This window comes from Callithrix jacchus, chromosome 9 (assembly GCF_049354715.1).
Source record: "Callithrix jacchus isolate 240 chromosome 9, calJac240_pri, whole genome shotgun sequence".
NCBI classification, from domain to species: domain Eukaryota; kingdom Metazoa; phylum Chordata; class Mammalia; order Primates; family Cebidae; genus Callithrix; species Callithrix jacchus.
In genome coordinates this window covers 110,215,530-110,243,228 of record NC_133510.1, presented here as the reverse complement: position 1 = coordinate 110,243,228, position 27,699 = coordinate 110,215,530, and the positions used below count along the sequence as shown (strand labels likewise).

The 27,699-nt window shown below is 48.1% G+C and overlaps 1 protein-coding gene across 4 annotated transcripts in view; it reads right to left on the bottom strand.

Annotated features, from left to right (window-relative positions):
• ABTB3 (ankyrin repeat and BTB domain containing 3) overlaps positions 1–27,380 on the bottom strand; it is a 349,042-nt gene extending 321,662 nt beyond the window's left edge. For all 4 annotated transcript variants that reach the window (XM_002752947.5, XM_017976347.4, XM_035257465.3 and 1 more), the window contains exon 1: positions 25,775–27,380. In XM_002752947.5, the coding sequence (XP_002752993.2) occupies positions 25,775–26,906 (1,132 nt within the window). In that variant the 5' untranslated portion in view covers positions 26,907–27,380. The remainder of the gene's footprint in view (positions 1–25,774) is intronic.
• Between the last annotated feature and the right edge of the window lie 319 nt (positions 27,381–27,699).

The following is a 27,699-nucleotide window of genomic DNA, read 5'->3' as shown; positions in this document are numbered from 1 at the left end:
TGCTTTCTAATCCAAGGCTAATTTCTTTTAGAGCCCTTTTACCCACCAGGGTGATTTTAAAAGCAAATCAATCATTTTCAAAAACCAGAAGTCACTCTTATTAATCAAGGTGCTATATTAAAACCTACAGAAATATTAAATTAGACCTGTGTTAAAGCTCAAAGTTGCATGGACTTAAGAGTATGTTTATTATCATGCACTAGGGACAGTGAATTTAATACAGAGGCTATTCTGGCTCTACCTCTGCTTTAACAAATCTTGAACATGATCTGGAAAATGCCAAGACCATTCTTCAGTGGGAGGTGATGAGCTGGCCATGACAAGGGTGTCAGTCATCATCCCTCCATGAGGTCAATTATAGTTTGCTGATTTGAGGGGCTCAGGGTGATCACTTGTCTGGGGATGATGTCTTATAGAAACCTGACCTCCAATGTCCTGGGATTCACTAGCAAAAAACTGCAAAGCTGGGGCTGGACATATCCATTGCCTTCTGTGACAAGCACCTACTCTGCCTGAACACAATGGGTCCATTAACCAGCTACAGTAAGCACTACTGGTTGGTGACTCAACCAATTTTCCTTCTCTCCCACTTCTTCGCTAACTTGATTGGGTGGTAGTGGTGAGAACACTGTGTCTGGCTAAAGAACTAACCTTCTTAGCCTCCCTTGGGGATATGGTTGTTAGGGGACTAGGTGCTGGCCAAAGAGATATAAGAAGAATTATTAGGTTGACATCCAGTGACACTGCTTAAAAGAAAGACTGACTCCACCAGTAGGTATCCTTTTTCCCACCCTTTGCCACTCTTTGTTCTGCTTAAAATGCACAAGTGATGACTGAAGCTGTAGCAGCCATCTTGGGACCATGAGGCTACCTTGAGACTGGAAACCACATGCTAAGGCTGGCAGGGCAGAAAGACAGAAGGAGCCTGAGTTGATGCACAACTGTAGATAAGGTTTGGCTCTGTGTCCCCACCCGAATCTCCCTTGAATTTAATCCAAATTGTAATCCTCAGGAGTGAAGGGAGGGACCTGGTAGGAGGTGATTGGATCGTGGGGGTGGTTTCCCCCATGCTGTTCTCATGATAGTGAGTGAGTTCTCACAAGATCTGATGGTTTTAGAAGTGGCAGGTTTTCCTGCACTCACATTTCTCTCTCCCTCCTGCCACCTTGTGAGGTGCCTGCTTCCCCTTTGTCTTCTGCCATGATTGTAAGTTCCTGAGGCCTCCCCAGCCATGCAGAACTATAAGTCAATTAAATCTCTTTCCTTTATAAATTACTCAGTCTCGGGCATTTCTTTAAAGCAGTGTGAAAACAGACTAATATAATTAGCATCCCAGCTTTGGACTGCCTACCTGTCTTGGACTGTTACAAAAGGAAAAACCCACTCCCTACCTTGCTTAAGCTATTGTTAGTTTGGTCTCTGACACTGACAGCCAAATATGTTGTGGCATAAGATTGGCCAATGCTTTCAAATCAAATGTTATTAATGGTCAGATATGGAACATTCACCTCCAGACACCTTTCGCAATCACAACGCTCTAAGTGAATACATGGGTTTGTGCTCTAACTGAGAGAGTATTGACTAAGAGCTATCTTCACTGAGTAGAGAATAGGAAGCATATACAAAATAACTGGAAGAGGTTGGGTGTGGTAGCTCATGTCTATCATCCCAACACTTTGGGAGGCCAAGACAGGAGGGCTGCTTGAGCCTAGGAGTTCAAGACTGGCCTAAGCAACATAGGGAGACCCTATTTCTATAAAAACATTTAAAAAATCGGCCAGGTCTGGTGATGTGCGCCTGTGGTCCCAGCTACTAGGGAGGCTGAGATGGGCAGATCCCTTAGGCCTGGGGGCTCAAGGCTGCAGTGAGCCGTGATCATGCCCCTGCACTCCAGCCTGGGTGACAGAGTGAGAACTTGTCTCTAAAAATAAAAATTTTTAAATAAAAGAACTGGAAGATTCAAACCCTGCCCTAGAAGAGCTTACAGTCCAATGGAGAGGCAGCTCATAGCCACAGAAACACTTCCCACAGAAAAAGAACATACATGACCCATTGCCCAAGCTGTATTACAGAGAGAAAGCCTACAGGGGTTCAAAGGAGGGAAAGTTTGCTCAGCTGTGAGCAGCCCCAAGAAAGATGTAGGGCTTGATTTGCAGCAGTGAAGCTGATAGCAGGGGAACAGAGGAGCCATTCCAGGTGGGCAAATGACTTGAGTAGAAGCTTGGAATTAGGGACGAAAGTGTTCATGGGGAGAACGGAAGATTTGCCTAGGAGGAGCGGAGGTTCTGCTGAGGCAGAATTAGGGGGTACCAGGATGAGGAGCTTGGACTTGACCCTGCAGTCAATAGGGCAATAATAATATCAGAGGAGGGCTGATCTGGGGTGTCAGGAGGGATCAACTTAGATGACAGTAAGGTGAGGCTCCAGTAAGAAGGTTGACCATGGTCCCTAGGTTCCTGAGACATTCTGTGTGAGAATGAAGCAGGGCAGCTCTGGCCAGTGTGGGAGATGGGATAACAGTGACAACTGCACCACCAAGGTCCTTCCGGCTGGGAGCTACTCTGGACAGCCAGAAGGATAGAGCAAGCCAACTATACCTCAGCTCTCTTCTCCCTTTCCTCCTCCCCATCCTCGGGGGAGCTGCTTAGGTGGAAGCATCAGCATTCATGCCCCTCCCACCCCCACCCCCAAAAAATTAGGAATATAAATCTGGCATCCATCTGCAAAGAAGGATGCTAGCCCTGGACCCAAGAGAGAACTCAGGATTCCAGACTCAGGATTACAGTGACTTAGAAAGGAAGGGATCTCTCACCAAGAAGTCGCAAAATTCTAGAACAGCTTAGTCTCCTGGAAGTCTCCCTTATTAGGCTGTTCTTGCACTGCGATGTATAAATACTTGAGATTGGCCAATTTATAAAGAAAAGAGGGGTAATTGGCTCATTGTTCTGTAGGCTGTAGAATCAATGTATGATGCTGGCATTGCTTAGCTTCTGGGGAGGCCTCAGGAAGCTCCCGATCATGGCAGAAGGTGAAGGGGGAGCAGCCACACCACATGGCAAAAGCAGAAGCAAGCAACACGGTGGGGTGGGGGGAGAGGGGGAGGTGCTGCACCCTTTTAAAAGGCCAGATCTCATGAGAACTCGCTGTGGCGAAGACAGCATCAAACCATGAGGCATCCAAACACCCTCCACCAGGCCCACCTCCAACACTGCAGATTACAATTCAACAAGGGATGTGGGCAGGGTCCAATATTCAAACTATACCAGCTCCTTGGGGATCATTTCACCCACTGGTTTTCAAACTGGGTTCCATCAGGCAGTGGCATCCACCTATGCTGATCAGACCCAAACAATTCTGCTTTTTAATGTTTCATATATTGAGTTTCCCAGAAAGACTGCACAACAAACAAAGGGGTCACTATTAAGTCTAATAACCACTGACAGCCCAACTCCCTCCCTCATTTAACGGCTGAAGAAACTGAGGCCCGTCGAACCCTGCACTCCCATTCTTCTTATCTCCCTGTCTTGCACTGACTTGGTCAATGCCTACATTTCCTGGACAGACTAACGAGGCTGGGGCAGTGGCATTCTTGTTCACTGCCAACTCCCTGGCTCCAGATTGACCCTCAGCTCCTGGTACAAAGCCTGCCACAAGGTAGGTGCTTCATAAGTCCCCACTACAGTGGCATAGAAGAATAGGAATGGTGGGAGCACAGCGTGTCAGGAGCAAAGCCATGGTTACTCAATCTGGGTCTGCACCTGCAGCTTGGCATGACCCAGCTATTGCAGATGACGGCACTCGGGCATGTGCTAACAGCGCATCCTTGGCTCTTCTGCTCACAGAGCTCCCAGCAACCTGTGACAAGGCTTAGAGCCTGTGCCCAGCCCTTCCCACGGCCCGCTGTCCGCAGCCTGCATTACAGCTCACATCATCCTAGAATTGAGTAATGGTGTGTGCTTCTCAAAGGCACCAACTGCATTGTATTCATTTTTGTCTCTCCAGCACCAGCCTGGCCAAGAACAGGCACTCACACTGCCCTTCTGTTTCTCTTCACCAAATTCCTAATTGTTGTAAGCATTTGGCAAATTTTGGAAAACATACCTGGGGACATGCAGATTGTAGAGTGACTTAGCTAGAAAAGGGCTTCATCCTGGGAGATCTCTGGTGAATTTCCCAGGAGGGTTTGTTTGTTTGTTTATTCCTGCCTGGTGCTCATTTTTTTCTTCTCTCTAAATTGGAATGGTTGGCCACTTAATAAACTCCCCAACGGTTACATCGATGCTTCATGGGGCTGCAGGAAAGGGGACCAGAGAACTGAAAAAAACGAGGACTTGCATCACCGGCACCAACTATTGTTCCCTTCCCCACCTCCAGATCTCTGAACCCAAACAACTTCCTATCCAGATTCCTAGACAACACACAGTACCATCTACAGGGAAGGGGGAAGAGGCAGGAGAGGGCTCACTGTTTGGTTTTGTTTAAATTTTGCACTAGACTCTATTTAATGTTAACAACTGCATAGCACTGCATGGTGTGAGTGTGCAGGCATCTGAGTACGCACGTGTGAGATGCCTCGGTCAGTGAATGAAACTCTCAGAGTGACCTTTCTGAGGCCAGTCTCACCTGGGTTTCTTTATGTCAAAAGCACAAGACCATTTTTCCTCCACTAAGCAACTCAGTTCTCAGGCCTTCTTGAGCCCAAGAAAATACCCAACACCTTAAAAATTATCAGCTCTAACACATGAAAAGAAAACTGCAAAGCCAGAATTAATAACTATGTAATTAAGTGGTTAAAGGCTTAATGTGAAGTCAACATCATGAATCGTTGACTTCAATATTCACACAATTTTATTGGAGGAAAGTAAGGCTGGTTAGATGTTTCTCATTTTGCAAGAATTCCTGAGGATACAAGATAATGGCAGAGAAATCAGAGCCCCCATAAAATAAGTATGATATCAGCACAGCAAAAACCATTCCACAAAAGCAAAACCATTACAGATTTTTTCTAGCTAGAAATATAAAGGTAATGGTTTGTGTTTGAATGTGACACGGGATGCGGCTTCCATGGATAAGGAGGCTGGAGTCTATGAAGATGTTAGAATTGCCTACATGACAGTCTGCAAATATTAGCTATCAAAACTCAACCCAAACTCAGAAGCTATGGCATGCATCCAATTTCTGATAGTGCTGCTGAGTTGATACAGGCACACACAAATGCTACACACACACACACACACACAGGCACACACACATGTATGCACACACACAAGCTCCCTGTTTCTTGGGCACTAATGCATCAACTAATGCTTCCCATTGCTTCACCCAAATGAAAACACACTGACGCTTCCTTTGATATACGATGTACAATCAATAACCTCCCACTTCTCCTTTCATAGAAATCTCATTTTAAGGAAAACATGAGGAGTGATTAAGATCCATAACAGAGGCCCTGTAAGCAGAATACATAAAGATTTTGATTGTGACCATCCTTTCAGTGGAAAACTTTTAGCAGAGTAAAAACACAAACGGAAGGAAATCTGTCTAGAGGCAAGATGCTCACGGCTCAGGCCTCATCTCTTCAAGAACGCGGCGCAACACAGGATGACCTCTTTTGGGTGGGAGTGGAACAGATTGACAGCTGAGCCAAGGCACATGGGGCTTGAGCCTCTGCACTTGTATTTTCCTTCAGAAAGAGCTTGATGGGGCTGGGCCACAGGTTCCTCCAGAAAGGCTCTCTATGGGGGAAGGTGCAAGGAGCCCAGGACAGTGGCCCCTTCTTTCTGGGCCAATGGGATGCTGACCAAGGGGCTATCTGTGTTCTGCAGAACTAGCAAAAGTGCAGATAATTCAGACCTCCTCTCCTTTTGAGTGGACATTCCATGGACTTCCTAACGTTCAAGTAGCAGCATCTGAGGTCCAAATCAAAATGCTCTGAAAAGTGGCATGCCCCTGTAATCCCAGCTATTCTGGAAGCTGAGGCAGGAGGATGGCTTGAGCCCAGGAGTACAAGGCTATACAGAACTATGATTATGCCCGTGAATAGACACTGCACTCCAGCCTGAACAATACAGAGAGAATCTGTCTCTTAAAAATTAGCTAATTAATTAAAATGCTCTGGGTGGCTCTTGAGGAGCCCTGTCCCCTCTGATGACTACTGATAGGAGGGTGGGGGCCAGGGCCAGTCACAGGGTTTCATAATGGCCTTAGAGGCTACAGGGGACAAAACAATGTCCATATGTCCAAGAGTTGGGGGATTATGTCCCCCAATATAACATATTCCTTCAGTTGGTTGGATTATGTCCAAGGCTGAGTCAGCCTCCATGTCCTCATTAGTCTCCAGATGAGACTCCCCAACCCTGGAATACTCAATCCCGGTCCTCAAGATATTTGAGCACTAACAATGTGCCCAGAAAGAGCACTGGAGTGGAATCAAACATTCACCCCAACTGCCACTTATCTGGTAAGTTAGGACAAGATACTTCACCTCTCCCACCCTCAGCTTCCCCTTGTGTGAATTAGGATACTGACACCTACGCACTCTACCACATTGGGCTGTTGCGAATATTAATAGAAATAGTTCACAGGACTCTGTAAATTATGCAAGTCTAAAGAAGTAATAATAGTAAGGTATTGTGGGGTTCAAAATTACAGTCCGTATAGCCTGATTAATATTAAACATCTCCTCCTGTCTTCCTGTGGCCCCCTTTTCAGTTTCATTCAACTGACAGGTGAGTTTGGTCCCTGGGGAAGTGGGAAGAGGATACAGATTTGAGTCAGTCAGGAGGAACATTAGGTTAAACCGGCTCAGATAAAGTATTTGAATTAATTAGTATCACACTGTTCTGGAAAAAAAATGGTTCTGGTCTTTCCAACAACGAAAGTAGGTTAGAAACTGACAGTAGCCTGTATACTTTTCCCATCTACCAGTACCTGGCACTCAGTAGGCACTGAACTATTTCCTGAATGAAGAATTAGAAGAGGGATGGAGAGAGAAGGGCAAGACCACAAACTATGACTCATAAGAGGACAGAAAAGTTGTTGCTTTATCTTTACAATTCTACATTTCCAATTTGATTAAATCAATAATTATTCACCTAATGGCTGATTTTTCTCCCATGGAATTCACCAGCTGCCTTAACACCAACTAGACACAGTTTTGGTGTCAGAAGAGCATTGAAGGACTTTTCAACATGTCACACTGCGCCTTTGCCATATGTGGCCAACGCAGTTAATAGGAGGGTCTGGTGATGATGAGCCAGGTGGCTGGGTAGAAACCCCAGCTCCTACATCCCCACTGCATGGCCTTGAGTGTCTCTTAGCCTCTCTGAGTCAGTCCCTCAATTGTATGCTGGAACTAGTAACACCGGCATCATCGGTGGTGATGGAGCGAATGAATGAGATACTATTGCGAACGTACTCGGCAGAATCTGGTACACGGGAACCAGCCACATTAATAAGTGAGAAGTGGTGTGAATCACAACTAAAGAAAGAGAACAAAGCCTTGTTTCCTTTTCCCTGGGGCAGCATGGCATCGCGGAGGCACCAATCTGGGAATTCAGAGGACTGAGATCCCGATCCAGCTGAGAAGGAAGGACTTTCCACCTTTAAAACAGGACTTCTATCACCCACTAGACTCACTCGCCTGCCAGCAGCTGTGCAACCCCATACACGTCTATTAATCCCCCTGGTTCTCAGGTGTCTGGCTTGCAAAATCCATCTGATACCCAGACTGAAGACAGCAGGGCTGCACCCGGAGAATTGTGAAGCTTCTCTCAGCTCTAAGATCCAAAAGTCTATGCAGACACAGCTTTCAACTTTGGATTAGAACGAGGTGCCATCTCATGGGCAGAAACTGGGTACAAAGGGATAATGGGCAATCATTTCCTTTCTGTTCTTCAAAGAGAAGCAAGCTTTGAAAAGGAGTGTTGTTCAGGGCTGGGAATTCAGAAATATGCAGGAAGACTCCCAGCCCGTTAACCAATGGTTAGCAACAAGCTCTGGATTTGCCTGTTAGTGAAGCTCCATTAATTCACAGTTCATTTCACAGGCTGCAAATATTTATTCAGAATGCACTATACTCTGGCACTCTTTTAGGTGTTGGGGGAACAGCAATGAATAAAACAGACAAATATCTGTGCTTGCATGAACTTTATATTCCATGGTGTCATCTGTTCATTGAACAAGTATGTCGAAGTGCCTACTATGTGCCAGCTGCTGTGCTAGAGACACAAGATGGTCTGTAAAGACTGACAGGTTAAGGCCGGGCGCGGTGGCTCAAGCCTGTAACCCCAGCACTTTGGGAGGCCAAGGCAAGTGGATCACGAGGTCAAGAGATTGAGACCATCCTGGTCAAAATGGTGAAACCCCATCTCTACTAAAGATACAAAAAATTAGCTGGGCATGGTGGCACGTGCCTGTAATCCCAGCTACTCAGGAGGCTGAGGCAGGAGAATTGCCTGAACCCAGGAGGCCGAGGTTGCGGTGAGCCGAGATCGCGCCATTGCACTCCAGCCTGGGTAACAAGAGTGAAACTCCGTCTCAAAAAAAAAAAAAGATTGACAGGTTAGTGGGCCATTCAGTATAATCTGATGAGTGTTATAATAGAAGTTTTCTATGACCGGGGAGTGACAGTCCCAACAATAAGAGCCAACATGTATCAAGCACTCACTGCCACACATTAAGTGCTTATAGACATCACATCATTCTGTTTTAACCCCAAACGCTCCTATGAGGTAAGCATGCTTACAAGGGAAGAAACTGAGGCTCAGAGAGAACTGGCCTGAGGTGGCCCAACTAGTAAGGGATGATGCTGCGATTTGCACCCAGACTGTCTGACTTCAGACCCTTGATGTAACTACCATATGATCCCTCCCCTTAAAATCAACCAGATTAGACGAGTTAGTGAGCAAGTAAGTTACATGATATAAGTCACAATATCCCAAAGTCATCATTTGCTCACGCCAGGGTTTAGGAATGCAGGACTGATCCTTTCTGTTTTCAGCCTCGGACCTTTGAGAGCCATCAGGTGGATATGCCAACTTTGACAAATGAGAACAAGCACTTTGGCATGGAAGGTTGGGAAGTATCTGCTGGACAGGCTATTTTTGGTTCAGAGATGGCTTTGATGAGTTCTACCTCTGCTGCTGCCAATCAGTAATGCCACCTGGGAGGTGAGGCTGCCGCAGTGAAGGAGAAACACAAAAGAGCTTTGCATGGGCGTGGGGAGCAGAACTGCAAATAATTGTGGGGAGCAGGAGGAGGAAGGGAGAGTCATCTTGAACTGTGAAGCATCTGGCTATTGGACCCTGAATTCTGCCAGTTCAGTTTATTTCCCATCTTGGTTCTCCTCATTCCCTGTCTTCTCTCTCCCATCCCTTTTGGGTCCTGGAGCTCTGCGAAGGTTCCCATTGCAGCACTCCCCTTTGCCTTCCCTCCTGGCCTGCGTCACTTGCTGCTTCTCTGAGCCTCAGCAGGACACACTTTCCACGCTCGCCTCATTGACCAAAGCCAAAGCCCATATCCAGTGTGGGATCCCAGCTCCCTGGGTAGTCAGAGCCTCCCGAGATGCCAGAGCAGGAAGGACTTGCTCATCACCCAGGCTAGTGCTCTTCAAACTCTACATCTTATGCAAAATCCCAGTATTGATAAAACAGATACAAGAGGAACAACTGCGGAAGTGTGTGTACAGGGTGGAAGTGAGAAGCCTCCCAGTCTTACTCCATGAGAACTCAGATCAAAGTTGCTGATTTGGGCTAACGCCCCTGGTTTATGGTTTATAGATGACATATTGAGGGCATTTTCCCTCTCTTCCCTTAGGAAAATTTCACAACTATCCTCTGGATCATTACAGTTAGTGGGGTTCCCAATAAGCATATCAATGCAGCTTTTTTTTTTTTTTTTTTTTTTGAGACAAAGTCTTTCTCTGTCACCCAGACTGGAGTGTAGTAGCAAGATTATAGCTCACTGCAGCCTTAAACTCCTGGGCTTAAGTGATCTTCCCACCTCAGCCACTTGACTAGGTGGACGACAGGTGCATGCCACCACTCTCAGCTAACTCTACATTTTGTTTAGAGATAGGGTCTTGCTATGTTATCCAGGCTTATCTGAAACTCCTGGCCTCAAGTGATCCTCCCACCTTGGCCTCCCAGAGCAATGGGATGACAGGCCACTGCACTTGACCTCAACGCTGCCTCTTCATGGGACTTGAAACAGTCCCCAATGGTTGCAGGCAGAAATACTCGCAGAATTTGGGGGTGTAGTGAGAATAACTACCTTGAATACCACCTGATGCAGTGGACCACTTCCTCCTTGGGGACACACTATCTTCTGTTGACTTCTAGGATGTTCCCAGTTCTCCTTCTCACTTGGCTGCTCCTTCTCAGCCTCCTCTGCTGGTTCCTCCTCTTCCATCTGGCCCAAGAAAGGGCTCTGTCTTTGGTTTTCTCGCCCCTTCTACACTCACTCCCTCAGTGACCTTGCCCATCACATGGTTTTAAAAACCATCTACATGCTCTCAACTCCCACATTTATATCTCCAAACCATCCTCTCTCCTGAATGCTACATAATCCTGAATGAATATCCAACGGCTGGTTAACATCTCCTCCTGGACACCTAAAAGGCACCTTGAACTTTGCATGTCCCAAGCTGGAGCCCTGATCTTCCTGCCATCTCCAAACCGCCCTTTCCATGGTTTTTCCCATCTCAGTTTATGGCAACTCTCTCCTCCTCGTTGTTCAAACCAAAAACCCTTGAGAGTCTTCCTTGACCCCCCTCGTTCCCTCACACCCCACACCCAATGTGTCAACACGAGCTTGTTGACTCCACCTTCAGTTACAGCCAGAAGCCTCCTCCTAGCTCACCTCCATGGCTACCACCCTAGCTAGGCCACCGTCCTCTCCTGCCTGGGCTATTGGAAGAGCCTCCATACATTCTTGCACTCTTGCTCCTGCACTGCCTGCATTCTTGCTCCTCTGAAGTTCATCTTCAACCAGACCTGCCAATCCTTACTCAAAACCCTGCCAGGGCTTCCCAGTTCCCTAGGAATGAAAGCCAACATCAACAAGGACCTATGGGGCCCTGCCCATCTAGGTTTGCTATGACCCTGTGTTTTCACCTCTTATGCCTCTTGCCTCACTCAAGTTTCTCCACCTCAATGGGTTATTAGCTATTCCAACCTCGGGGCCCTTACACTGGCTGTTCCCTCTGCCTGAAACGCTTTTCTCCCAGACAGCAACATGATCAATTTCCTCACCTCCTTCATCTTTCCACACCAATCTTATCTTTGGAGTGAGGCCACCCTGACCATTGCTGTAATTGCGACCATCCCCTACTGTCCCTATTCTACTTGCTCTGATTTATTTTTTCCACGGCAGGTGTCACCTTCTAACACTTTTACTTATCTAGTGTGTTTATTATGTAGGGCCTCCCCCACTAGAATGTAAGTTCTGTAAAGGCAATGATTTTTTTCTATGGATTAATGGATGCCAAGTATCTAGAACCATACCTAGTACATAGTAGGCTCTCGATAAATATTTTTTGAATGAATGGTTATTTTACAGTTTACAGAGCACTTTTATATCTGAGGACTCCTTTGAGCCTCAAAACAATCCTGGAAACCTGGTATATTTCTTATCTCCATTTTTCTGATGAGAAAACAAGTCCAGAGAAATTCAGTCACTTGCCTGAGATCACACAGCTTGTTCTAGAGTGGGCCTCATGTCCCCTTCTGGTACTAAACCTTCAAGTGCTGTCTCATCTGACCACACTGATGGACCTTTCCAAAGCCAGGTCCCACCCAGCTCTCTCCTACCTCCCTAAACTTGCACGCCAGCTTGCCGATTAGTGTATTTGCAGCTGCAATGTGTGGTCTGCTTATTTGTCCCAGAGGAGCATATGAACTCTCTCTGCTTCTCTACAGACCATCTGACTTTGACATACATTTCCAGGCTACCTTCTGACCCTAAGACCCTCCTCCAGAATATAGGAGAAAGCGTTATACACTGCCCCAACTCCTGCCTTTTCTTTATACACAAAGGACAACAACTGGACATTCCATAAGGAATGGGGGAGGGGGTGAAGGCAGCAGGGAGGGGTGGGAGAGACCCTTTGCAGATCAAGAAGCAACTCTCCTTGTTCTTCCTTAACAACCACAGGCTGAAATGTGAGGTCGCTAAATGCATCTTAATAACGGCTTCTAGTCTCCTACTGAGAAATTTCTTTCTGGCCTAAGCAACAGGCACAGGTATAGCAGCTAGTTTTATGGCTGCCTCATCCACCATACAAAGAATTGCAGAATTGGCTCATGAGTGCTCCTTTTGCACAGGCTCCTGGGAAGCTCAGCAGTGGCAAATCTGCAGCCCAACCCTAGCAGGGCAAGCAGGAGAACAGGGCTTTGCCATTGGTCACAACACAGCATGGCCTGGCCTGGAAAGACTCACACCTTTTCCCCTCCTCCCCTCACGTGTGCTCAGGTCTTCAGGCAAGATGGCCTGGGTTCAACCCCAGCCTCTGCTGCTACTATCCACACAATCTCGGGGTAGCTGCCTCACTTCTCTGCCCACGACAGGGGTGACGTCACTCACCCCAGGTGCTCCTCAGTCATCTTCCATGATTTCTGAGTCAGATCTCTCTCAGATCGCACATTCCCTCCTCAAGGCATGGTGATTAGAAACACAGGCCAAGAACCGGGGCGGAGTCCCTGCTCTGCATCTTACTAACTGTAGGACTTTAAGCAAGTCTCCCCACCTCTCCCAAGTGTCTTCATCTGTGAAACAGAGATGATAAACATACCTGTCTCATAGAGCAGCTAATGCTCTCCATTAATAAACTGGTGCCGGCAGTGTGCAGATGCTCAGAAACATCAGCTTTTACCATGACTATGTGCTGGGCTTCCTGGCTTTCCAAAGCATGGCCTCATTAGACACTTGCAACTCTACCAACACCAGAACCTGGTGTGACCATTATTTCCACCTCCCATGTGAGAGCAATGAGGTTCAGAGAGGTCCGGAGCATGAGGTCACACAGCACAGGCCCACCCTCCTGGTCCTGAGCCAAGCCAGGCCTTCCCATGCACTACGGAGCTCAGGCAACTTCCTGCTCCAGCACAGGCTCCCAGCTGCCCCTCGAGGCTCCATATCATGAGGTCATCATAGGCCGTGAAGGCGCCAGCTTGCTCCTGGTCTGTTTCCTTAATGCATAGCTCTCTTACTGGGATACAGAAAACTTAGAGCAGCAGCTGAATCAGCAAGAGTAGCCAGCCGACCCAGGTGGGGAGAGGTGGGGGTGGGGAGGGGGAGGGGGCCTCCTGCTGGCCCCCCACACTGGCCCCTGCACTCCATCCACCATGGCTGCTGCAGCAAGCTGAACAAGAGGCCTATCATCTGTACCAACACTGGCAGCTGTAGAATGGCAAGAGCATGCAGAGGGTGGGGAGGGCTTCCAAAAGAAAGGAGATTGAATCAGAGGCGCTAACATGGGGATGAGCTTCCCTGCTCTCTGCTCTCTGCCCTCTGCCTGCCCTGGTGGTGCAGACTTCCATGTGGGAAGAAGGAGCTCCAATCACCCGTGCACAGATCAAACCCTTACCACCTCATCCCTGCAGGCTTCCCCACCACCTAAGACACCACCAGCACCAGGTGGAGGAGGCTGACAAGGAGCCTTCCACCTCTGAATGTCTGGTGTCCCAATCCCCGCTGTAAGCACAAGGGAGGGGCAGCTCCCCTCCTCACAGGTACCATCCTGGACCCACTCCACAGTCTAAGGAGGCTTCATCTCCATCAAATTCTCCTGGCCCCGGGAACCTCTCTGGAGGAGCAACTGTCACAGGTACAGTTTGATATCTGTGCATAAACTAAACCTGCCTCAAGCCCACAAGCTCCATGAGGACAGGAAGCTCACGAGTGTGAGCCCAGCCCTCAAACCTCAAAGTCAGCATAGAGAAGGCTGAAAGAGGCTGAGGGAGAAGGTGGAGAGAGAAAAAGGCTGTGCCACCTCCCCAGTACTTGGGGGGTGGCAGAAGCATCCAGAGGAAGAAAAGAGGTTAATTTAGGTCTGGCGTGCTTTTTGGGCACACCATGACTCCCTGGGTGGTACCCTGAGCTGGGATTAGGAAGGAACAATGACACATGCCACCCAAAGAAAATCAGTTAATCCATGCAACCTCAACGTCGGAGGCCGGCACCATACTCGAAGATTTCACTGACCCACTCCTCAAAGCTGCCTCTGATTGCTTTCAGATATGAATGCACAGGGGAACTGTTAATTTGATTCTGCATTTAGCACACCTGATCTTCACAGTAATTGCTTTCACTGGTTCAGCCACGATCTAATGGGGACCTCCACATGCTTCCGGACTAGCATTTATTTTACTGAGATGCATAGTAAAACTGGAGATATTACAGCCAGATTGTAAATTAATCTCCAGACTGCTGTGGACAATGCAGCCTCTCATCCCACTATGCTTCCCACGAGTGATCTGGTTTAGAGGAGACAATACATCACTGTGGATGAGAATTGGGCTCTAAAAATCCAGAAACCTGGGATACTGGTTCCAACTCTGTTGTGTGATCTTGGACAAGACAGTATCCTACTCTGGGCCTCAGTTTCCAAATCTGTAATATGTGAGAGTTAAACCAGATGCTCCCTTGGAATAAGGCATGGTATGGTGAGAGAAAGGTCGAATTTGAAGTCCCTCGGACTTAAATTCTGTACATTTTTAAATTGAGTTCTCTACTTATTGTCTTAACAACACCTGGCAAGTGACTTAATGTGTCACAGCCTCAGATTCTTCTTGAGTAAGATGGGGATGATGACAGTACCTAACCAGCCTTCCCACATTCACCCTTCCAGTCTGCTCTCTGAACTACTGGCAACACAACCTTTGTAGAACACAAATCTGATCATTGCATCTCCCTCCTTAAAAGCTTTCAAGGGCTCTCCAGTGCCCTCCTTGAAAGCCTGCTTAATCTGGCAGATGCTTAGACTAACCTCTACCAGGCTCCCCTCCCTACCCTCTCCCATTCCGGTTGCACTGGCCATTCTACCTTCCCCACATGCTCTCGTCTGCCATAGGCCTTTTTTTTGTTGTTGTTGTTTTTTGTTTTTTTTTTTTGAGATGGAGTTTCGCTCTTGTTACCCAGGCTGGAGTGCAATGGCACGATCTCGGTTCACCACAACCTCCGCCTCCTGGGTTCAGGCGATTCTCCTGCCTCAGCCTCCTGAGTAGCTGGGATTACAGGTACCCAATACCATGCCCAGCTAATTTTTTTTTTTTTTGTATTTTTAGTAGATATGGGGTTTCACCATGTTGACCAGGATGGTCTCGATCTCCTGACCTCGTAATCCACCTGCCTCGGCCTCCCAAAGTGCTGGGATTACAGGCGTGAGGCCATAGGCCCTTTGCACATGTAGTCTGCATTCACCAAGTGTTCTTCCTACCTTTTCCACCAATGTGGCCATGCTTCAGCCTCATTCAAGCCTCACTTAAGCCTTACTAAAGCCTCACTTCCTCATTTCCTTAGTGAAGCCTTACTCCCATACACATCAAGAGCCCTGGCAAAGACTCTTAACAGCCTATATGTCTCTCCTTCATAGCACATGTCACCAGTTGTAAATTTACAACTGCATAATTCTTTGATGAATAAATTAAATGTAGCACAGGTCTGCAAGCTCCATGAGCGCAGGGACTGTGTTGCTTAACATTTAACACAGTTGCCTATAGAAACGGTCATAATGAATATCATAAAACCCAACAATGGCCAACATATATGAAGCAATTTCTACATGTCAGGCACTTCCCAACAGCTTTAAGAATTAGGTTCCATAGGCCAGGCCTGGTGGCTCACTCACGCCTGTAATCCCAGCACGTTGGGAGTCCAGAGCAGGCATATCATAAGGTCAGGAGTTCAACGCCAGCCTGATCAACATGGTGAAACTCCATCTCTACTAAAAATACAAAAAAAATTAGCCAGGCATGGTGGCACATGCCTGTAATCCCAGCTACTTGGGAGGCTGAGACAGGAGAATTGCTTGAACCCAGGAGGCGGAGGTTGCAGTGAGCTGAAATCATGTCACTGCACTCCAGCCTGGGCAACAGAGTGAGACTCTGTCTCAAAAAAACAAAAAACAAAGAATTAGGTTATTCACTTATTACTCTCACATAACAAATGGGAAGACTGAGTCACAGAGAGGTTAGGTAACTTGCCTGACATCACACAGCTAATAGGTGGTCAAAGTCCAGAACTGACAAACTATAGAAACCTTTTCAGTCACTCAGTAAATGAGCCAGCATCCAGGGAGCACTTCTTTAGGCAAAAAGGCTGCTTTTAATAATAATGATGATTGTTAACAGACACTGAGTATTTATGATGTGTCCAATATTTTTCTAGATGAATTAACTCATTTTATTCTCTCAACAACATTTTCTTTATGAGGGAGTGCTACTATTCTCCTTATTAAGCAGATGAGAAAACTGAGTCTGGGAAAGATGAACTGACTTGCCTAAGGTCACCTGGCTTGTAGGCAATAGAGCCGGAATTTGAACCCTGGTCCACCAGACTCCAGAGTCTGGGAAAAATCCAGCTCTGTGATTCTCAGGGAGGACCAGACTCAGTCTCCTCTGCAGCGGAAATGTAATCAATTCTCCATTATGCACAGTTTTCTGAATTCAGTTCTACTTGTGAGAAGGCCTGTGCTTCTTATGGCACTGAGCCCACCTAGCTAGGCAGGGTATGGAGGGAGCTGTCACCTGGAGATGATAACGCCAGCTACTTCCCCAGGGCCTCAGCTGAGGAGGCTGTGCTGTGATCTGATGATATCTGATGGAAGTGACTCATGGGGTAGCCAGGGAGAGGGGAAGCTGGCGGGGACTAAAAAAGACCTGCGACCAAATATTATGGACAAGGACAATCATCAACCGTAACCACCACCACAAAGGCAAGCCCCGCCCTCCACCCCACACACCCCTTGGGCTGCACTGGATTCCTGGAATCCTCCTGGAAGCCCCTATGATCCAGATTTCACCACTTGGCTGTGGCAGTTCAGAGCATAGGCTCTTGAGCCCAAATCCTAACTCTACCACTTTGTAACTGTGGCATCTTGAACTAGTTGCTAAACTTAGTTCTGAGCCTCAGTTTCCTCCTCAGCAAAATGGGGATTAGAAACAGTCATTTCACAAGAAGAATGTGGAGATTCAATGAAGTCATGTGTCTGGAAATCCTGGAATAGTCCCTGGTTCAGCAACTGGTAGTTTCCCCTGTGGATGAAATGTGGGAGATGGCAAAGGGAAAAAGACACGTAATACAATTTCCCTGGAGCACCCACTGGTTTAGATTTACATTTTACCAAAGGCGGAGAGCTTCATACCTATTCACTGTTAGTCCAGTTTCAGCATAGAATGATACTATCAATGACAATAAAGATAAAGATAACAGTTATTAAGTGCATACCATGAATGAGATGCTAGAATAAACATTTCACATCGATTATGTCACTTTAATCCTTACAAGCATTCTAAAAGGCAGACTGCCAACTGCCTAATTCAAATCTGGCTGGCCACTTGCAAGCCATGTCACCTCAAGCAAATTCATTGAACCTTCCATTCCTCAACTTCTTAATCTGACAAATAGGGATAATAATAGCATACCTGCTTCGTAAGGTTGTTGAGATGGCTAGCTCTCTATCAAATACTTACGCCCCTCTGATAGTACAGAATTGTGGCTGTAGATTGCTACCCTGCCAGAGACCATAATTTCCAGCCCCCTTACATCTAGTGGAGACCATGTGACTGAGTTCTGGTCATTGGAATGTGGAAGGAATTGACACCATACCCAGGATGGTATCATAAAAACCTCCCACACAATCCTCCACATTCTCTATCACCCTCAATGAGAGAAGTCTCCGAGAGTTATGTGTCTAAGGACGTCCATCAACTTCCAGAGACAGAGCACCTCTCTCCCCTGCCATCAGTTGGACTCTACTTGAATGAGAAAGCAGCTTTTATTGTGTTTAGCCACTAAGATGTTAGAATGAACTGACCCATCAGCCAGCATCACCCTAACTAATATAGAACTTAGTTCCAGAACCAGGGTGCTTGAGACATGGGACACTGGCTTAGAAATCAGGTAGCAGGTTATATTAGAGCCTGAAAAACTGGAGATACATGTGATACGGAAGTAAACTGTCTCATTAAACTGTCATCTATGATAACTTAGTAGTCAGAGCTCATGCCTACTAAGCCTGTAAGCTCTATAGAAAGAGACTGGAAAAAATAATGGTAGTAGAGTTTGCTAACTGTTCCTGGCTGAGTTAAGCAAAGTACTAGGGAAAGAAAAGAACTCAGGCATGAATTAACCAGTTAGAAAGTCATATTAGAAAGGAATAGTGGAGAGGTAAAAACAGAGAACTATGTCTAAACCCCAAACTATAAGAGTAGAGAAGACATTTAAGTGAAATAAGTATCATATTAAGAATGCAAGCTTTCCACCTAAGCCTGATGGCCTCAAGGTAGCTGCCGTGAAATTTAGAGAGAAAGAGAGGTATGGGGAAAAGGAAGTAATAATCCGGGCTTCAGAATTAAGTCTAGGAAATAACTTTGGGTGTGGCTACTGGCATATTAGACGTCATAGATGAAAGTCCTACTAAGTTGTTGAGGGAATTGCATTGCAAAATCTATAAACCTTGATTTTAATAGTCTTTACTGTTACAGCATGAAAACAATCCTTGGGACCCCAGAGATTCAAGGGCAAGAACTAGGTCACAAAAGATTTAGAGCCCCCAAGAAGGCCATACTCCCCACGACCAACTTCAGATGTGGCCAAGGAAAATAACAAAGAAAATCCTTCTACCAGCACAGCTGAGAGTATGGAGAACAATGAACCAGTAAACTCCCATCAGGAGAAGAATCAGGACCTAATCCACGAACTTCACCCACTGCTAGGATACAACCACACAATGCTTACTTGGCAAGATTTCATGACTACTGAGGACCAGTGACTGCTGTGTACCTTCTATGATTATCTTTTCCAAATGGGAGTTTCAAGATGGTTATCCCACCCTGCTCAGATGTGGGATATGGAGGCAGAGTGGCAGAAAATGTGTTTGCTTTGGCGCATGGGTCCCTGGACCATGCTAAGGTGCCACACTCAGCTTCATGGATAGGATTGAACAACATCCAATGACTAGGAACTTGGAAGTAGGGATCAGATAAAATGCGGGTTCCTCCCTTAGGGAAAAGAGAATGTGTTTTGTGCATAGGAAGGAGGAGGCACACAGGTACTAGTGGTCAGAGAGCCAGTGATGCATCTGGTCAATGATATGTGGACACAAGCAATATAAGTCCTTCCAGGCTTAACCTATACCACCTTTCTTAAGCTCCTCCACACTCACTGTCAATCTCTACCTATTGGCTGGATGAATGACCAAGGAAGGCACTGAAGTCCACATGTAGAAGATAAAAAAGGTAAATTCTACCTAAATGACCCTCCTGTCTCCTGCAACACCTCTCCTCTCCCAATCAGAGTTTAAGTGTATAAGAAATTGATTTCTATTGTGTCAAGCTACTGAGATTTTGGAACTGTCTTTAATAGTAGCTGATGAGGCCAGGTGCCATGGCTCATGCCTGTAATGCCAGCACTTTGGGAGGCTGAGACAGGTGGATCACCTGAGGTAGGGAGTTCGAAACTAGCCTGGCCAGAATGGTGAAATCTCGTCTCTACTAAAAATACAAAATTAGCCAGGCATGGTGGTGCATGCCTGTAATCCCAGCTACTCAGGAGCCTGAGGCAGGAGAATCACTTGTACGTGGAAGGCAGAGCTTGCAGTCAGCCAAGATTGTGCCATTGCACTGCAGCCTGGGCAACAAGAGCGAAACTTTGTGTCAATAATAATAATAATAAGAAGAAGAAGAAGAAGAAGAAACGTAACTATAATGATTATAACACATAAAGCTCTTAAAACAGTGCCTGGCATGTAATAAGCTATACAAGTAAAGCTGTTATTACAATACCCATTTTACAGATAGGGAAACTGCAGCTTACAGGTGTGTCTGACTCTAGAGTCAATTACTATTTTATATTTACCTCTCAGTAGATAATAATCAGACCAGTTTAATAGGTTAGTTTGGTGCTTGGCTCAAGGTCACAAATACGAACAGACTCAAAATTAGAGGCCTTCTATTCAAAGTTCATCAGCATCCTGCCCTTGACCCCAGGTCTTCAGGTTAGCCCCTCATTGTTTGATTTTGTTATTTTTATTTTATGTTTCAGGAAACACCCAACTTCAAATGTCCCAGCACTGAACTAGCAGGTCTGCACAGAAAACAAAATAACCCTCTACTGACCCAAATTCCAGGTTTTAATTTATATCAAGTCAGTTAATTAAAAACCGTGCTCTGTGAGCACAGACACTGCTATGGCTGGCTCTTGAGATAGCATTTGCCGTGCCTCTTAAGAAGTTGGGTTTCTCCTGTGGCATTTTTGGTCCAACACAGCAACACTGCACCACAGAACAGCACGACCAGTTTAGGGACAGGAAAACAGCTGAGCAAGCATTTTGTGCAGAGGCAACAGAAAAGCAAAAGACCTAAAAACCAACCTACCCACCACGCCTGTGCTGGCAGGTGAGGACTCGTGTTAATTAATGTTTCTAAAGTGACTGGGGATCCCTGAAATGAAAGAAACTATTCAAAATCCCCAAAGTATTATCATTATTATTATTAATTATTATCACGAGCTGGAATAATCTGTTTTTTAAGGAAGCCATTATTACCGAGTGCCTACTATGTGGCAGGTGCTTTTATAAACTGTATCTGATTTAATCCTTGTAATTGCCCTTTGTGTCCAGTTTGGGTTTTCTTCCTTTTTAAGATACATCCTGTTTTGTTTTGTAATCCTAACTGTACAGATGAGAAAACTAAGTTGAGCAAAATTAAGTCACTTGCTAGAGAATGGGAGAGTGAAACTCTGGAGGTGGATCTAAGTCTAAGGTCTTTTACCCTTTCTCTTTCCCTTTCATCATTCCACACCATGTCTTCCAGTCTGCCCTTCAAATTGCACATTTAAAACAAAATGTAATTCAAGAATGCCTATGGCTCTTTTTGGTGTGTCTTTGTTTACTGAAGTATATTTCACAGTACAGTAAAATGCACAAATACTAGGTTTACCTTTATTTGACAAATGCATACACGTCTGAACCTACTTCCCAGTCAACATAAGGGACCACTTCCAGAAAGTTTCCTGGTGCCCCTTCACTAAAGATAGAAACCATTTGAAAACACAGCTAATAAAATAAACTACCTTAAAAAAATTTTTTTTTCTTTTTTTTTTTTTTTGGTAGAAATGGGATCACACTATGTTGCTTCGGCTGGTCTCAAATTCCTGGCCTCAAGCAATCTTCCTGCCTCAGCCTCTCGAAAAGAAGCTACTTTCCTTTGACCAAAACAATATTTTTGTGACCCTGGCTACAGGGCTGTGCCCGTGGCATCCATCCTTGAGGTGGGCATACAAGTTATTTGGTGTTATATTAAAAAGGGGATCCAGTTAAAATTCTGGGCCTTGTTGGCTCCATCCACCCTGAGCACATGGGATTGAATTAATCTGGATGTGATAGAGATGAGAAATACCATCGTGCCTGGATTATCACAACCATTATCATCATTTTATCACCTACCATGTGTCGGCACCAGATTATAATAGCCTTAGACACATAATCTCATTTAATCCTTGTAATTATTACTCGATTTTACAGCTGAGAAAACTGGAGCACAGAGAGGTTAGGTCACATACCTAAGAACATACAGCTAGAAAATGGCAGCCTTGAAATTCAAATCCAAGAGGTCTAACACCAGAGGCCATTCTCTTAGCAACTGACTTTATGGCTGATAGGCAAATTTTAAATGCCTGAAACTGAATGAGCTGGTTATATTCATTTAACAAGCAGTAGAGGGCATCTGTTATACAAAGTGCCAGGCACTGTGCTGAGTGATATGGAAGGAGACACAAAGCTGAATAAGCAGGGAGAAGGGGTTGCATCAGGGAAGCCCTCACAAGGAAGCCAGGAAGACCAACTCATTCTCGAAGCTGGGTCTTCAAGGATGAGTAGGAACTGGCCAGCTCTACAGGAGTTTAAGGTACAATGACTAGCACATACAAAGGTGCAGTGAAGTACTTCTGCCCACTCCTTACTCAGCTCAATCAAGTCAAATTTTTAAAACACCACAGAAACATCAATCAACACACCTTAGCTGATGCCCCAGCCCTTCAAGACAGCTGAAAATGAACACGGAACTCCAGTTCTAAAGAGTTTTTACAGAACCACAAAGTTCATGCCCATAGCAAGCCCATGGATGTGATTTTTGAGAGCCCCTAAGCCTTATTTCACTTTCGAGCCAATTATCTTTTGTTTTCTGAGTCCAGTCCCATGTGACTAGCTTCACAATTCCTTAGCCTGGGCAGTTTCGTAGCAGCAAATTAGAAAGGTGGATAGCTATAGAAAGGGCAGTAAGAAGGGGCAACCAAGGAAGCAGAACTTGGAGCCAGTGCCTGCCTGTCATTCGGGCTACCCTGCTGAGGTGGGAGGATTGCTTGAGCTCAGGAGTTCAAGGCCAGCCTGGGCAACATAGCGAGATCCCTAGCTTTAGAATAACAATAACAACAAAGTAGAAAAACCTGCAAAGATGCTTCAAGAAACTCAAAAAGCAGTCGCTTCTTCCAGGACATCATTGTGCAATACAGTACAATAGCTTGCTCAACTCAAATAGGCATCTAATAAGCTCCAACCGTGTACTAGGGCCTCTCTTAGGCTTAGCAGGGGATAGAAAAACATGTAAAATCCAGTTCTGCCCAGTTCCATTTGAGAGGAACAAAAGGTATATAAATTGAGACAGGAAGAATGTTAGGCTGTGAAAGGTCTCTGTTCACCTGTATAGGTAATAAAGGGCAGGTGGATGCCTGAAGGCAGGGGACTCATCTGTCACTAAATAGTCATATACACAGGGGTTAAGAGTATGGACTCTGGAACCAGGCTGTCTGCTTTCAAATAAACAAGATACTTACTTAAGTTCCCTGTGCCTCAGTTTCTTCTTCTATATAATGAGGATAATAGTAGTACCTTTTCAAGAGCTACTGGGGATAAAATGGGTCAATACACAGAATCCTAGTGGATACATGTTAGCCATTATTACCTCTTACCAGCCGCTTGCTCAGACCCTAGCATTTAGCAACTGCAATAAATACCAGAGAACAAATGAATTCACAAATTAATAAATAAGTGGTGCTACCAAGTTAAAGGAGGGGAAATCTAGTAATTAAGACGTTTTGTTCTTAATGAGGCTTGCAGATCAGAAAGACTGCATACAAAATAGTTTAAGAAATAGGTTTGATGTTTAATGTATGATTCAGATACCTAAGGAATTAATCACTCTTCCCTTAACTCTTCTGCATAAATGACCTGACATTTTAAACAAGCCCAAAGAAAAGAGATGAAGAGATCACAATGAAATTATAGTATATCTTATACCCAGAGGAGGCTAAAGGGGCCCCGAAACCCAGGAGTTAAGCGCTCTAGTGTGGGAAAAGCTGTGATGGCAGCAAACCCCAACCGTCACACACTGACCCTGCCCAAAACCAACTCTGTGGTCTTCTCCTTCCTTAAATTATACTTCCTCCAAAAAGGAGGAAGTATACACAAAAACTGTTTTTAAAAGATGTTAAGGTTCATAAAAGTAAAACCGATTTGAAAAAAACATAGAAGCTATTAACACAGAGCCACAAGAGGTGTATTACATGTCTAGACCCCTGTTTTACAGATGAGGCGACTGAGACCCAGAGATGTAAAGTGACCTGCCCAAACTCACAACTTCAGAATGGCAAAGACAGAGGTGGAGCAGGGTGCCCAGATTTCCACACTAGAGACTCCCAAAAGAAATATTGAGAAAGAAAAAAGAGGAGGTTCCAGTCCCGGAAGGTAGGTAAGGAGTTGGGAGTCAGGGGCAGCAAAGAGTAAACGATGATTGTCAGGAGAGCCACCAGGAAGGAGGTTAAGCCCCTCTGTGCTTTTTGGTGGGGGTAGGGTTGCAAGCAAAGAGCAGTCCTGTCCAAAGCTCCCAGGTTTTGCAGGTGAATCCCCACATTCTGAAGAAGCACATGCAAAGCCCAGTGCCTTCTCCCCAGATGTTTCCATCTTAATCGAGATTGCAGGGTGTGTGTGTGTGTGTGTGTGTGTGGCCTCGAAGATATCCTCTCTTTGAGGGTTCTGCCTCGGCTGGCAGCAGAGGGGGAAGGGCTCTGGGAAAGAGACCCCAAAGAGTCTCCGAGATCAGCGTGGATTCCCCTTTCCAACACACACTGCCCCCTCACCCCGCAACACACACACCCCGCTTTGCGCCTTCCTTCCCCTCCCCCACTCATGATCAAATCCAGGTGAAGGGACTGAGAGCTGCAGGGTCGGTTTCCAAAGGCTTCCGCTGGAGCCCGGCGCCCCGCGCGCCCGCTGGTTCCTGCGCACACTCACAGGCACACTTACACACGCACAGACGCGCGCGCACACAGACTCTCACACACCCACATGCACACCCTTGGCACCGCCCACCGCATTGCTCCTTCAGCCCCCGGGAAACAGACAGGCAGCAACATGAATGAAATCTGCCCAGAAAGACTGCATTTCAGCTCCAACCAAGCAACCTCTGGCCAAACCGCCGAATATGTAACAAAGTTTTATTTCGTCTTTAGAGTCTCCAGTTACGCTTCTACCATTTCCTGTGGAAAATTGAAGCTTTGAAGTGTCTAGCCCCGGCTTTCGCAGACAGGCAGGACCGCCAGCGCGAGCTCTCGAAAACAAGCGCCCCGGCCCCACCCCCTTCAACGCCAGAACTGCGGGTTCAAACCCACCCAGGTCGGGCCTTCAAAACAGTAGAGCGTGGAGAGAGGATGATAGAACCTGCTGGAAGCGACGCCCTAAGCTGACAACCCCCTCCAGAACCTCCCCCTGCCAGCTCCGTCCTGCCCAGATCCCCAGTGGCGTTCCTTTAGCCAAGTGGTGAGAGCTGCAGCTCCCTGCCAGAGGGAATGGAGAGGCCAAAAGCTGGGAGGCTGGAACTGGGAGCTTTGTCCTTCCCGCAGCCCCCACCAGCTGTGTGCTCTGGCCCTCAAAAACTGCTCCGGAAAAAACTTGGCACCGAAAAGTGTTTCCGCACCCTAGTCTCACCATACACACCTCTCCGACTGTCTAGGCCGAGCAAGCTCTCTATTCAGCTTGTACGACCGCCAGGCCCCTCCTTCCCTGGTGCACTGGATGACCCCCCTCCCCCCGCGAGAGCGTGGGGGAAGTGGGAGCACTGGGCTGTGGAGAGCGGAACGCGCCTCCTCCCAAGTCCTAGGGAGCCAAATTCATGCGCCCGGGAAAGTGGCATCTTCAAGGTCAAAACCAACAGTGCTGGGGTGGAGTATATGTACTAGGCGCAAATGATCTCAACCCTGCTCCAAAAAATGGTGCTGGGTTTTGCTCACTGCCTGCTGGAGGCAACTGTCGCCCCGCCCCGCACCGGGGGCGGAACCGCGCGCTCTGGTACCTGGGACCTTACCAGCGGGGTAAAGTACGGGCACCAGAATGCAGGAGGGAACGGGCAACTCCTGTTCTGGCTACCACCAGCCCGGTCGCCTCCTCAGCGGCTTGGGATAGCAGCGCGTGGCTGGGAAGACGCGAGAGGGGGACGCGAGGCAAACTTGCGCCAAGAGTTGGCCAGGTTGGGTGGGAAGGAGTGGCACCCGCGCGGCCACTTACCGCTGGCGTTCTTCCCGCAGATGAGGTGCTGGTAGGGCTGCAGGAGACCCCAGATCTCGGAGTCGTTGTTGACCGTGTGCTCCAGGGTCTCCACGGTGAACTTGGGTGCCTCGTGGAGCGCATGATGATGGTGATGATGGTTGGCGGCGACTGCTGGCGGGATTGCGGCGGCCGCGGCGGGCGGCGGGGCGCAACAGCTGCTGCCCCCACTGGCGCTGCTGGCTGCGCTGCAGGCGCCGCCGCTCGCCGCTCCTCCCCCGGGGGCCTCCCGCTCTTTATCCGCCGCTGGGGCAGCACTGGGGCCCGAGCTCGGGCCTGGGCCGGAGCCCGAGCCTGACCCAGGGCCACTGCAGCTCCGAGGCACCCCGGAGGCCACGACCCGCGAGTAGATGTCCCGGAAGAGGCTCTCCATGCAGGCTGTCAGGTAGATGGCGGCGTGCTCGTGGATGCGCAGCGCCACGCGGCTGTCCACCATCCAGCGATACACGCGGCCCACGGAGAAGGTGAGGCCGCAGCGTGCCGACTTGCCGCGGCCCAGGCGGTCGCCCCCGGCGCTGCTCATGTTGTAGAGGGACAGTGCGGCCAGTGCGGCCGCCGTGCAGTGAGCGGCCAGGCCCCAGGACAGCACGATCTCCATGGCGCTCTGGATCTCGTACTTGGTGCACTTGGCGAAGCGCAGGCTCAGGCGCTGCGCCTCTTTGGCGATGCGCACCAGCGCCCTGCTCACCAGTGTCGACAGCTTGGCCAGCGCGTCCTTGGGCAGGCCGCCGGGGACCGCCGGGCCTGCCCGGGGATCCCGCGAACGCAGCAGCAGCGCCTCCAGCTCCTGGAGAGTCCAAGGGACCTCGTCGAGGTCCGGCAGCAGCCGCGAGCAGTGCTGGCCGGCGCAGTCCAGCCCCTCGGAGTCTTCCACCAGGGCAGTGTTGACGGTGTCAAAGCTGTTGTGCCGGCTGTGCATGGAGTCAGCTAGAGGCGGCCAGCAGCTCCCGCCATACGGGGACGCCGGGTGAGAGTCGGAACAGCACAAAGACAAGTTGGAGGAGCGCACCGAGTCCGCCGCGCCACCATAACCCGAGTCCAGCGTCAGATCCTCCAGCGTTCTCACCACGGGCTTCTTACCTCTCCTGGCCATCGCTGCGCCACTTCATGCTGCAGCCGCCTGGGAGCCAAGGGGAAGGAGCGGCGAGGAGCAGCGAATGCCGCGGGGCGCGGGGAGAGCCGAGTCCGCGCCGCCTCGGCTCACTTTTCCACCAGCCGCTGCTACCAACTGTTACTACTTTCGGCTGCCTCCCCGAAACGCTGCGGCTGGAATACACAGAGCAGACCCTGGAGTCATCTTCCAGAGTCCGGGCCGGAGCTGGGCGCACTGGGTAGCGAGCCAGGCCGGGAAGGAAGCTCCCCCAGGGGCTTAGCCCTTTCTCCAAAATAAAAAGTGTCTAGACCGCTCCTCCCTGAGCCCAGCTGGACGCAGAAGCCACTGGGCGCCGGCCACGGTGCTCGTGGGACTGAGACCACCCCAGATGCCGCCGCCGCCGAGCACCGGGCTCCCGGCTCCTGGCTCGCAGCTCCCGGCCCTTGCTAGCTCGGCGCCAGCCTGCCCTGCACTGAAGCGCAGCAGCGGCAGCCGCGGCTGCAAACCCTGCCGAACCCCAGCAAACCCCGGGCAGCCAGTGGGACGGACGTATGCAAAGCAGGGCCCGCGGAGAGCCAGTGGAATCGGAGAATGCTAATTACCTCGCCTTTTTCTAAAATCCCTCCTCTCCATGCGGCCCCGCCCCTCACACACGCCCCCGGCGGAGACCGAGGCTGCAGGAAGTGGGGAGCAATGGCCAGGGAACTGGGGAACCCTTGCGAGCGTAGAGACGCGGATGCTGCCCCCTGCTGCTTTCCCTGCCCTCAGGCTCCGGGAGGGTGGTGGGTTGGGC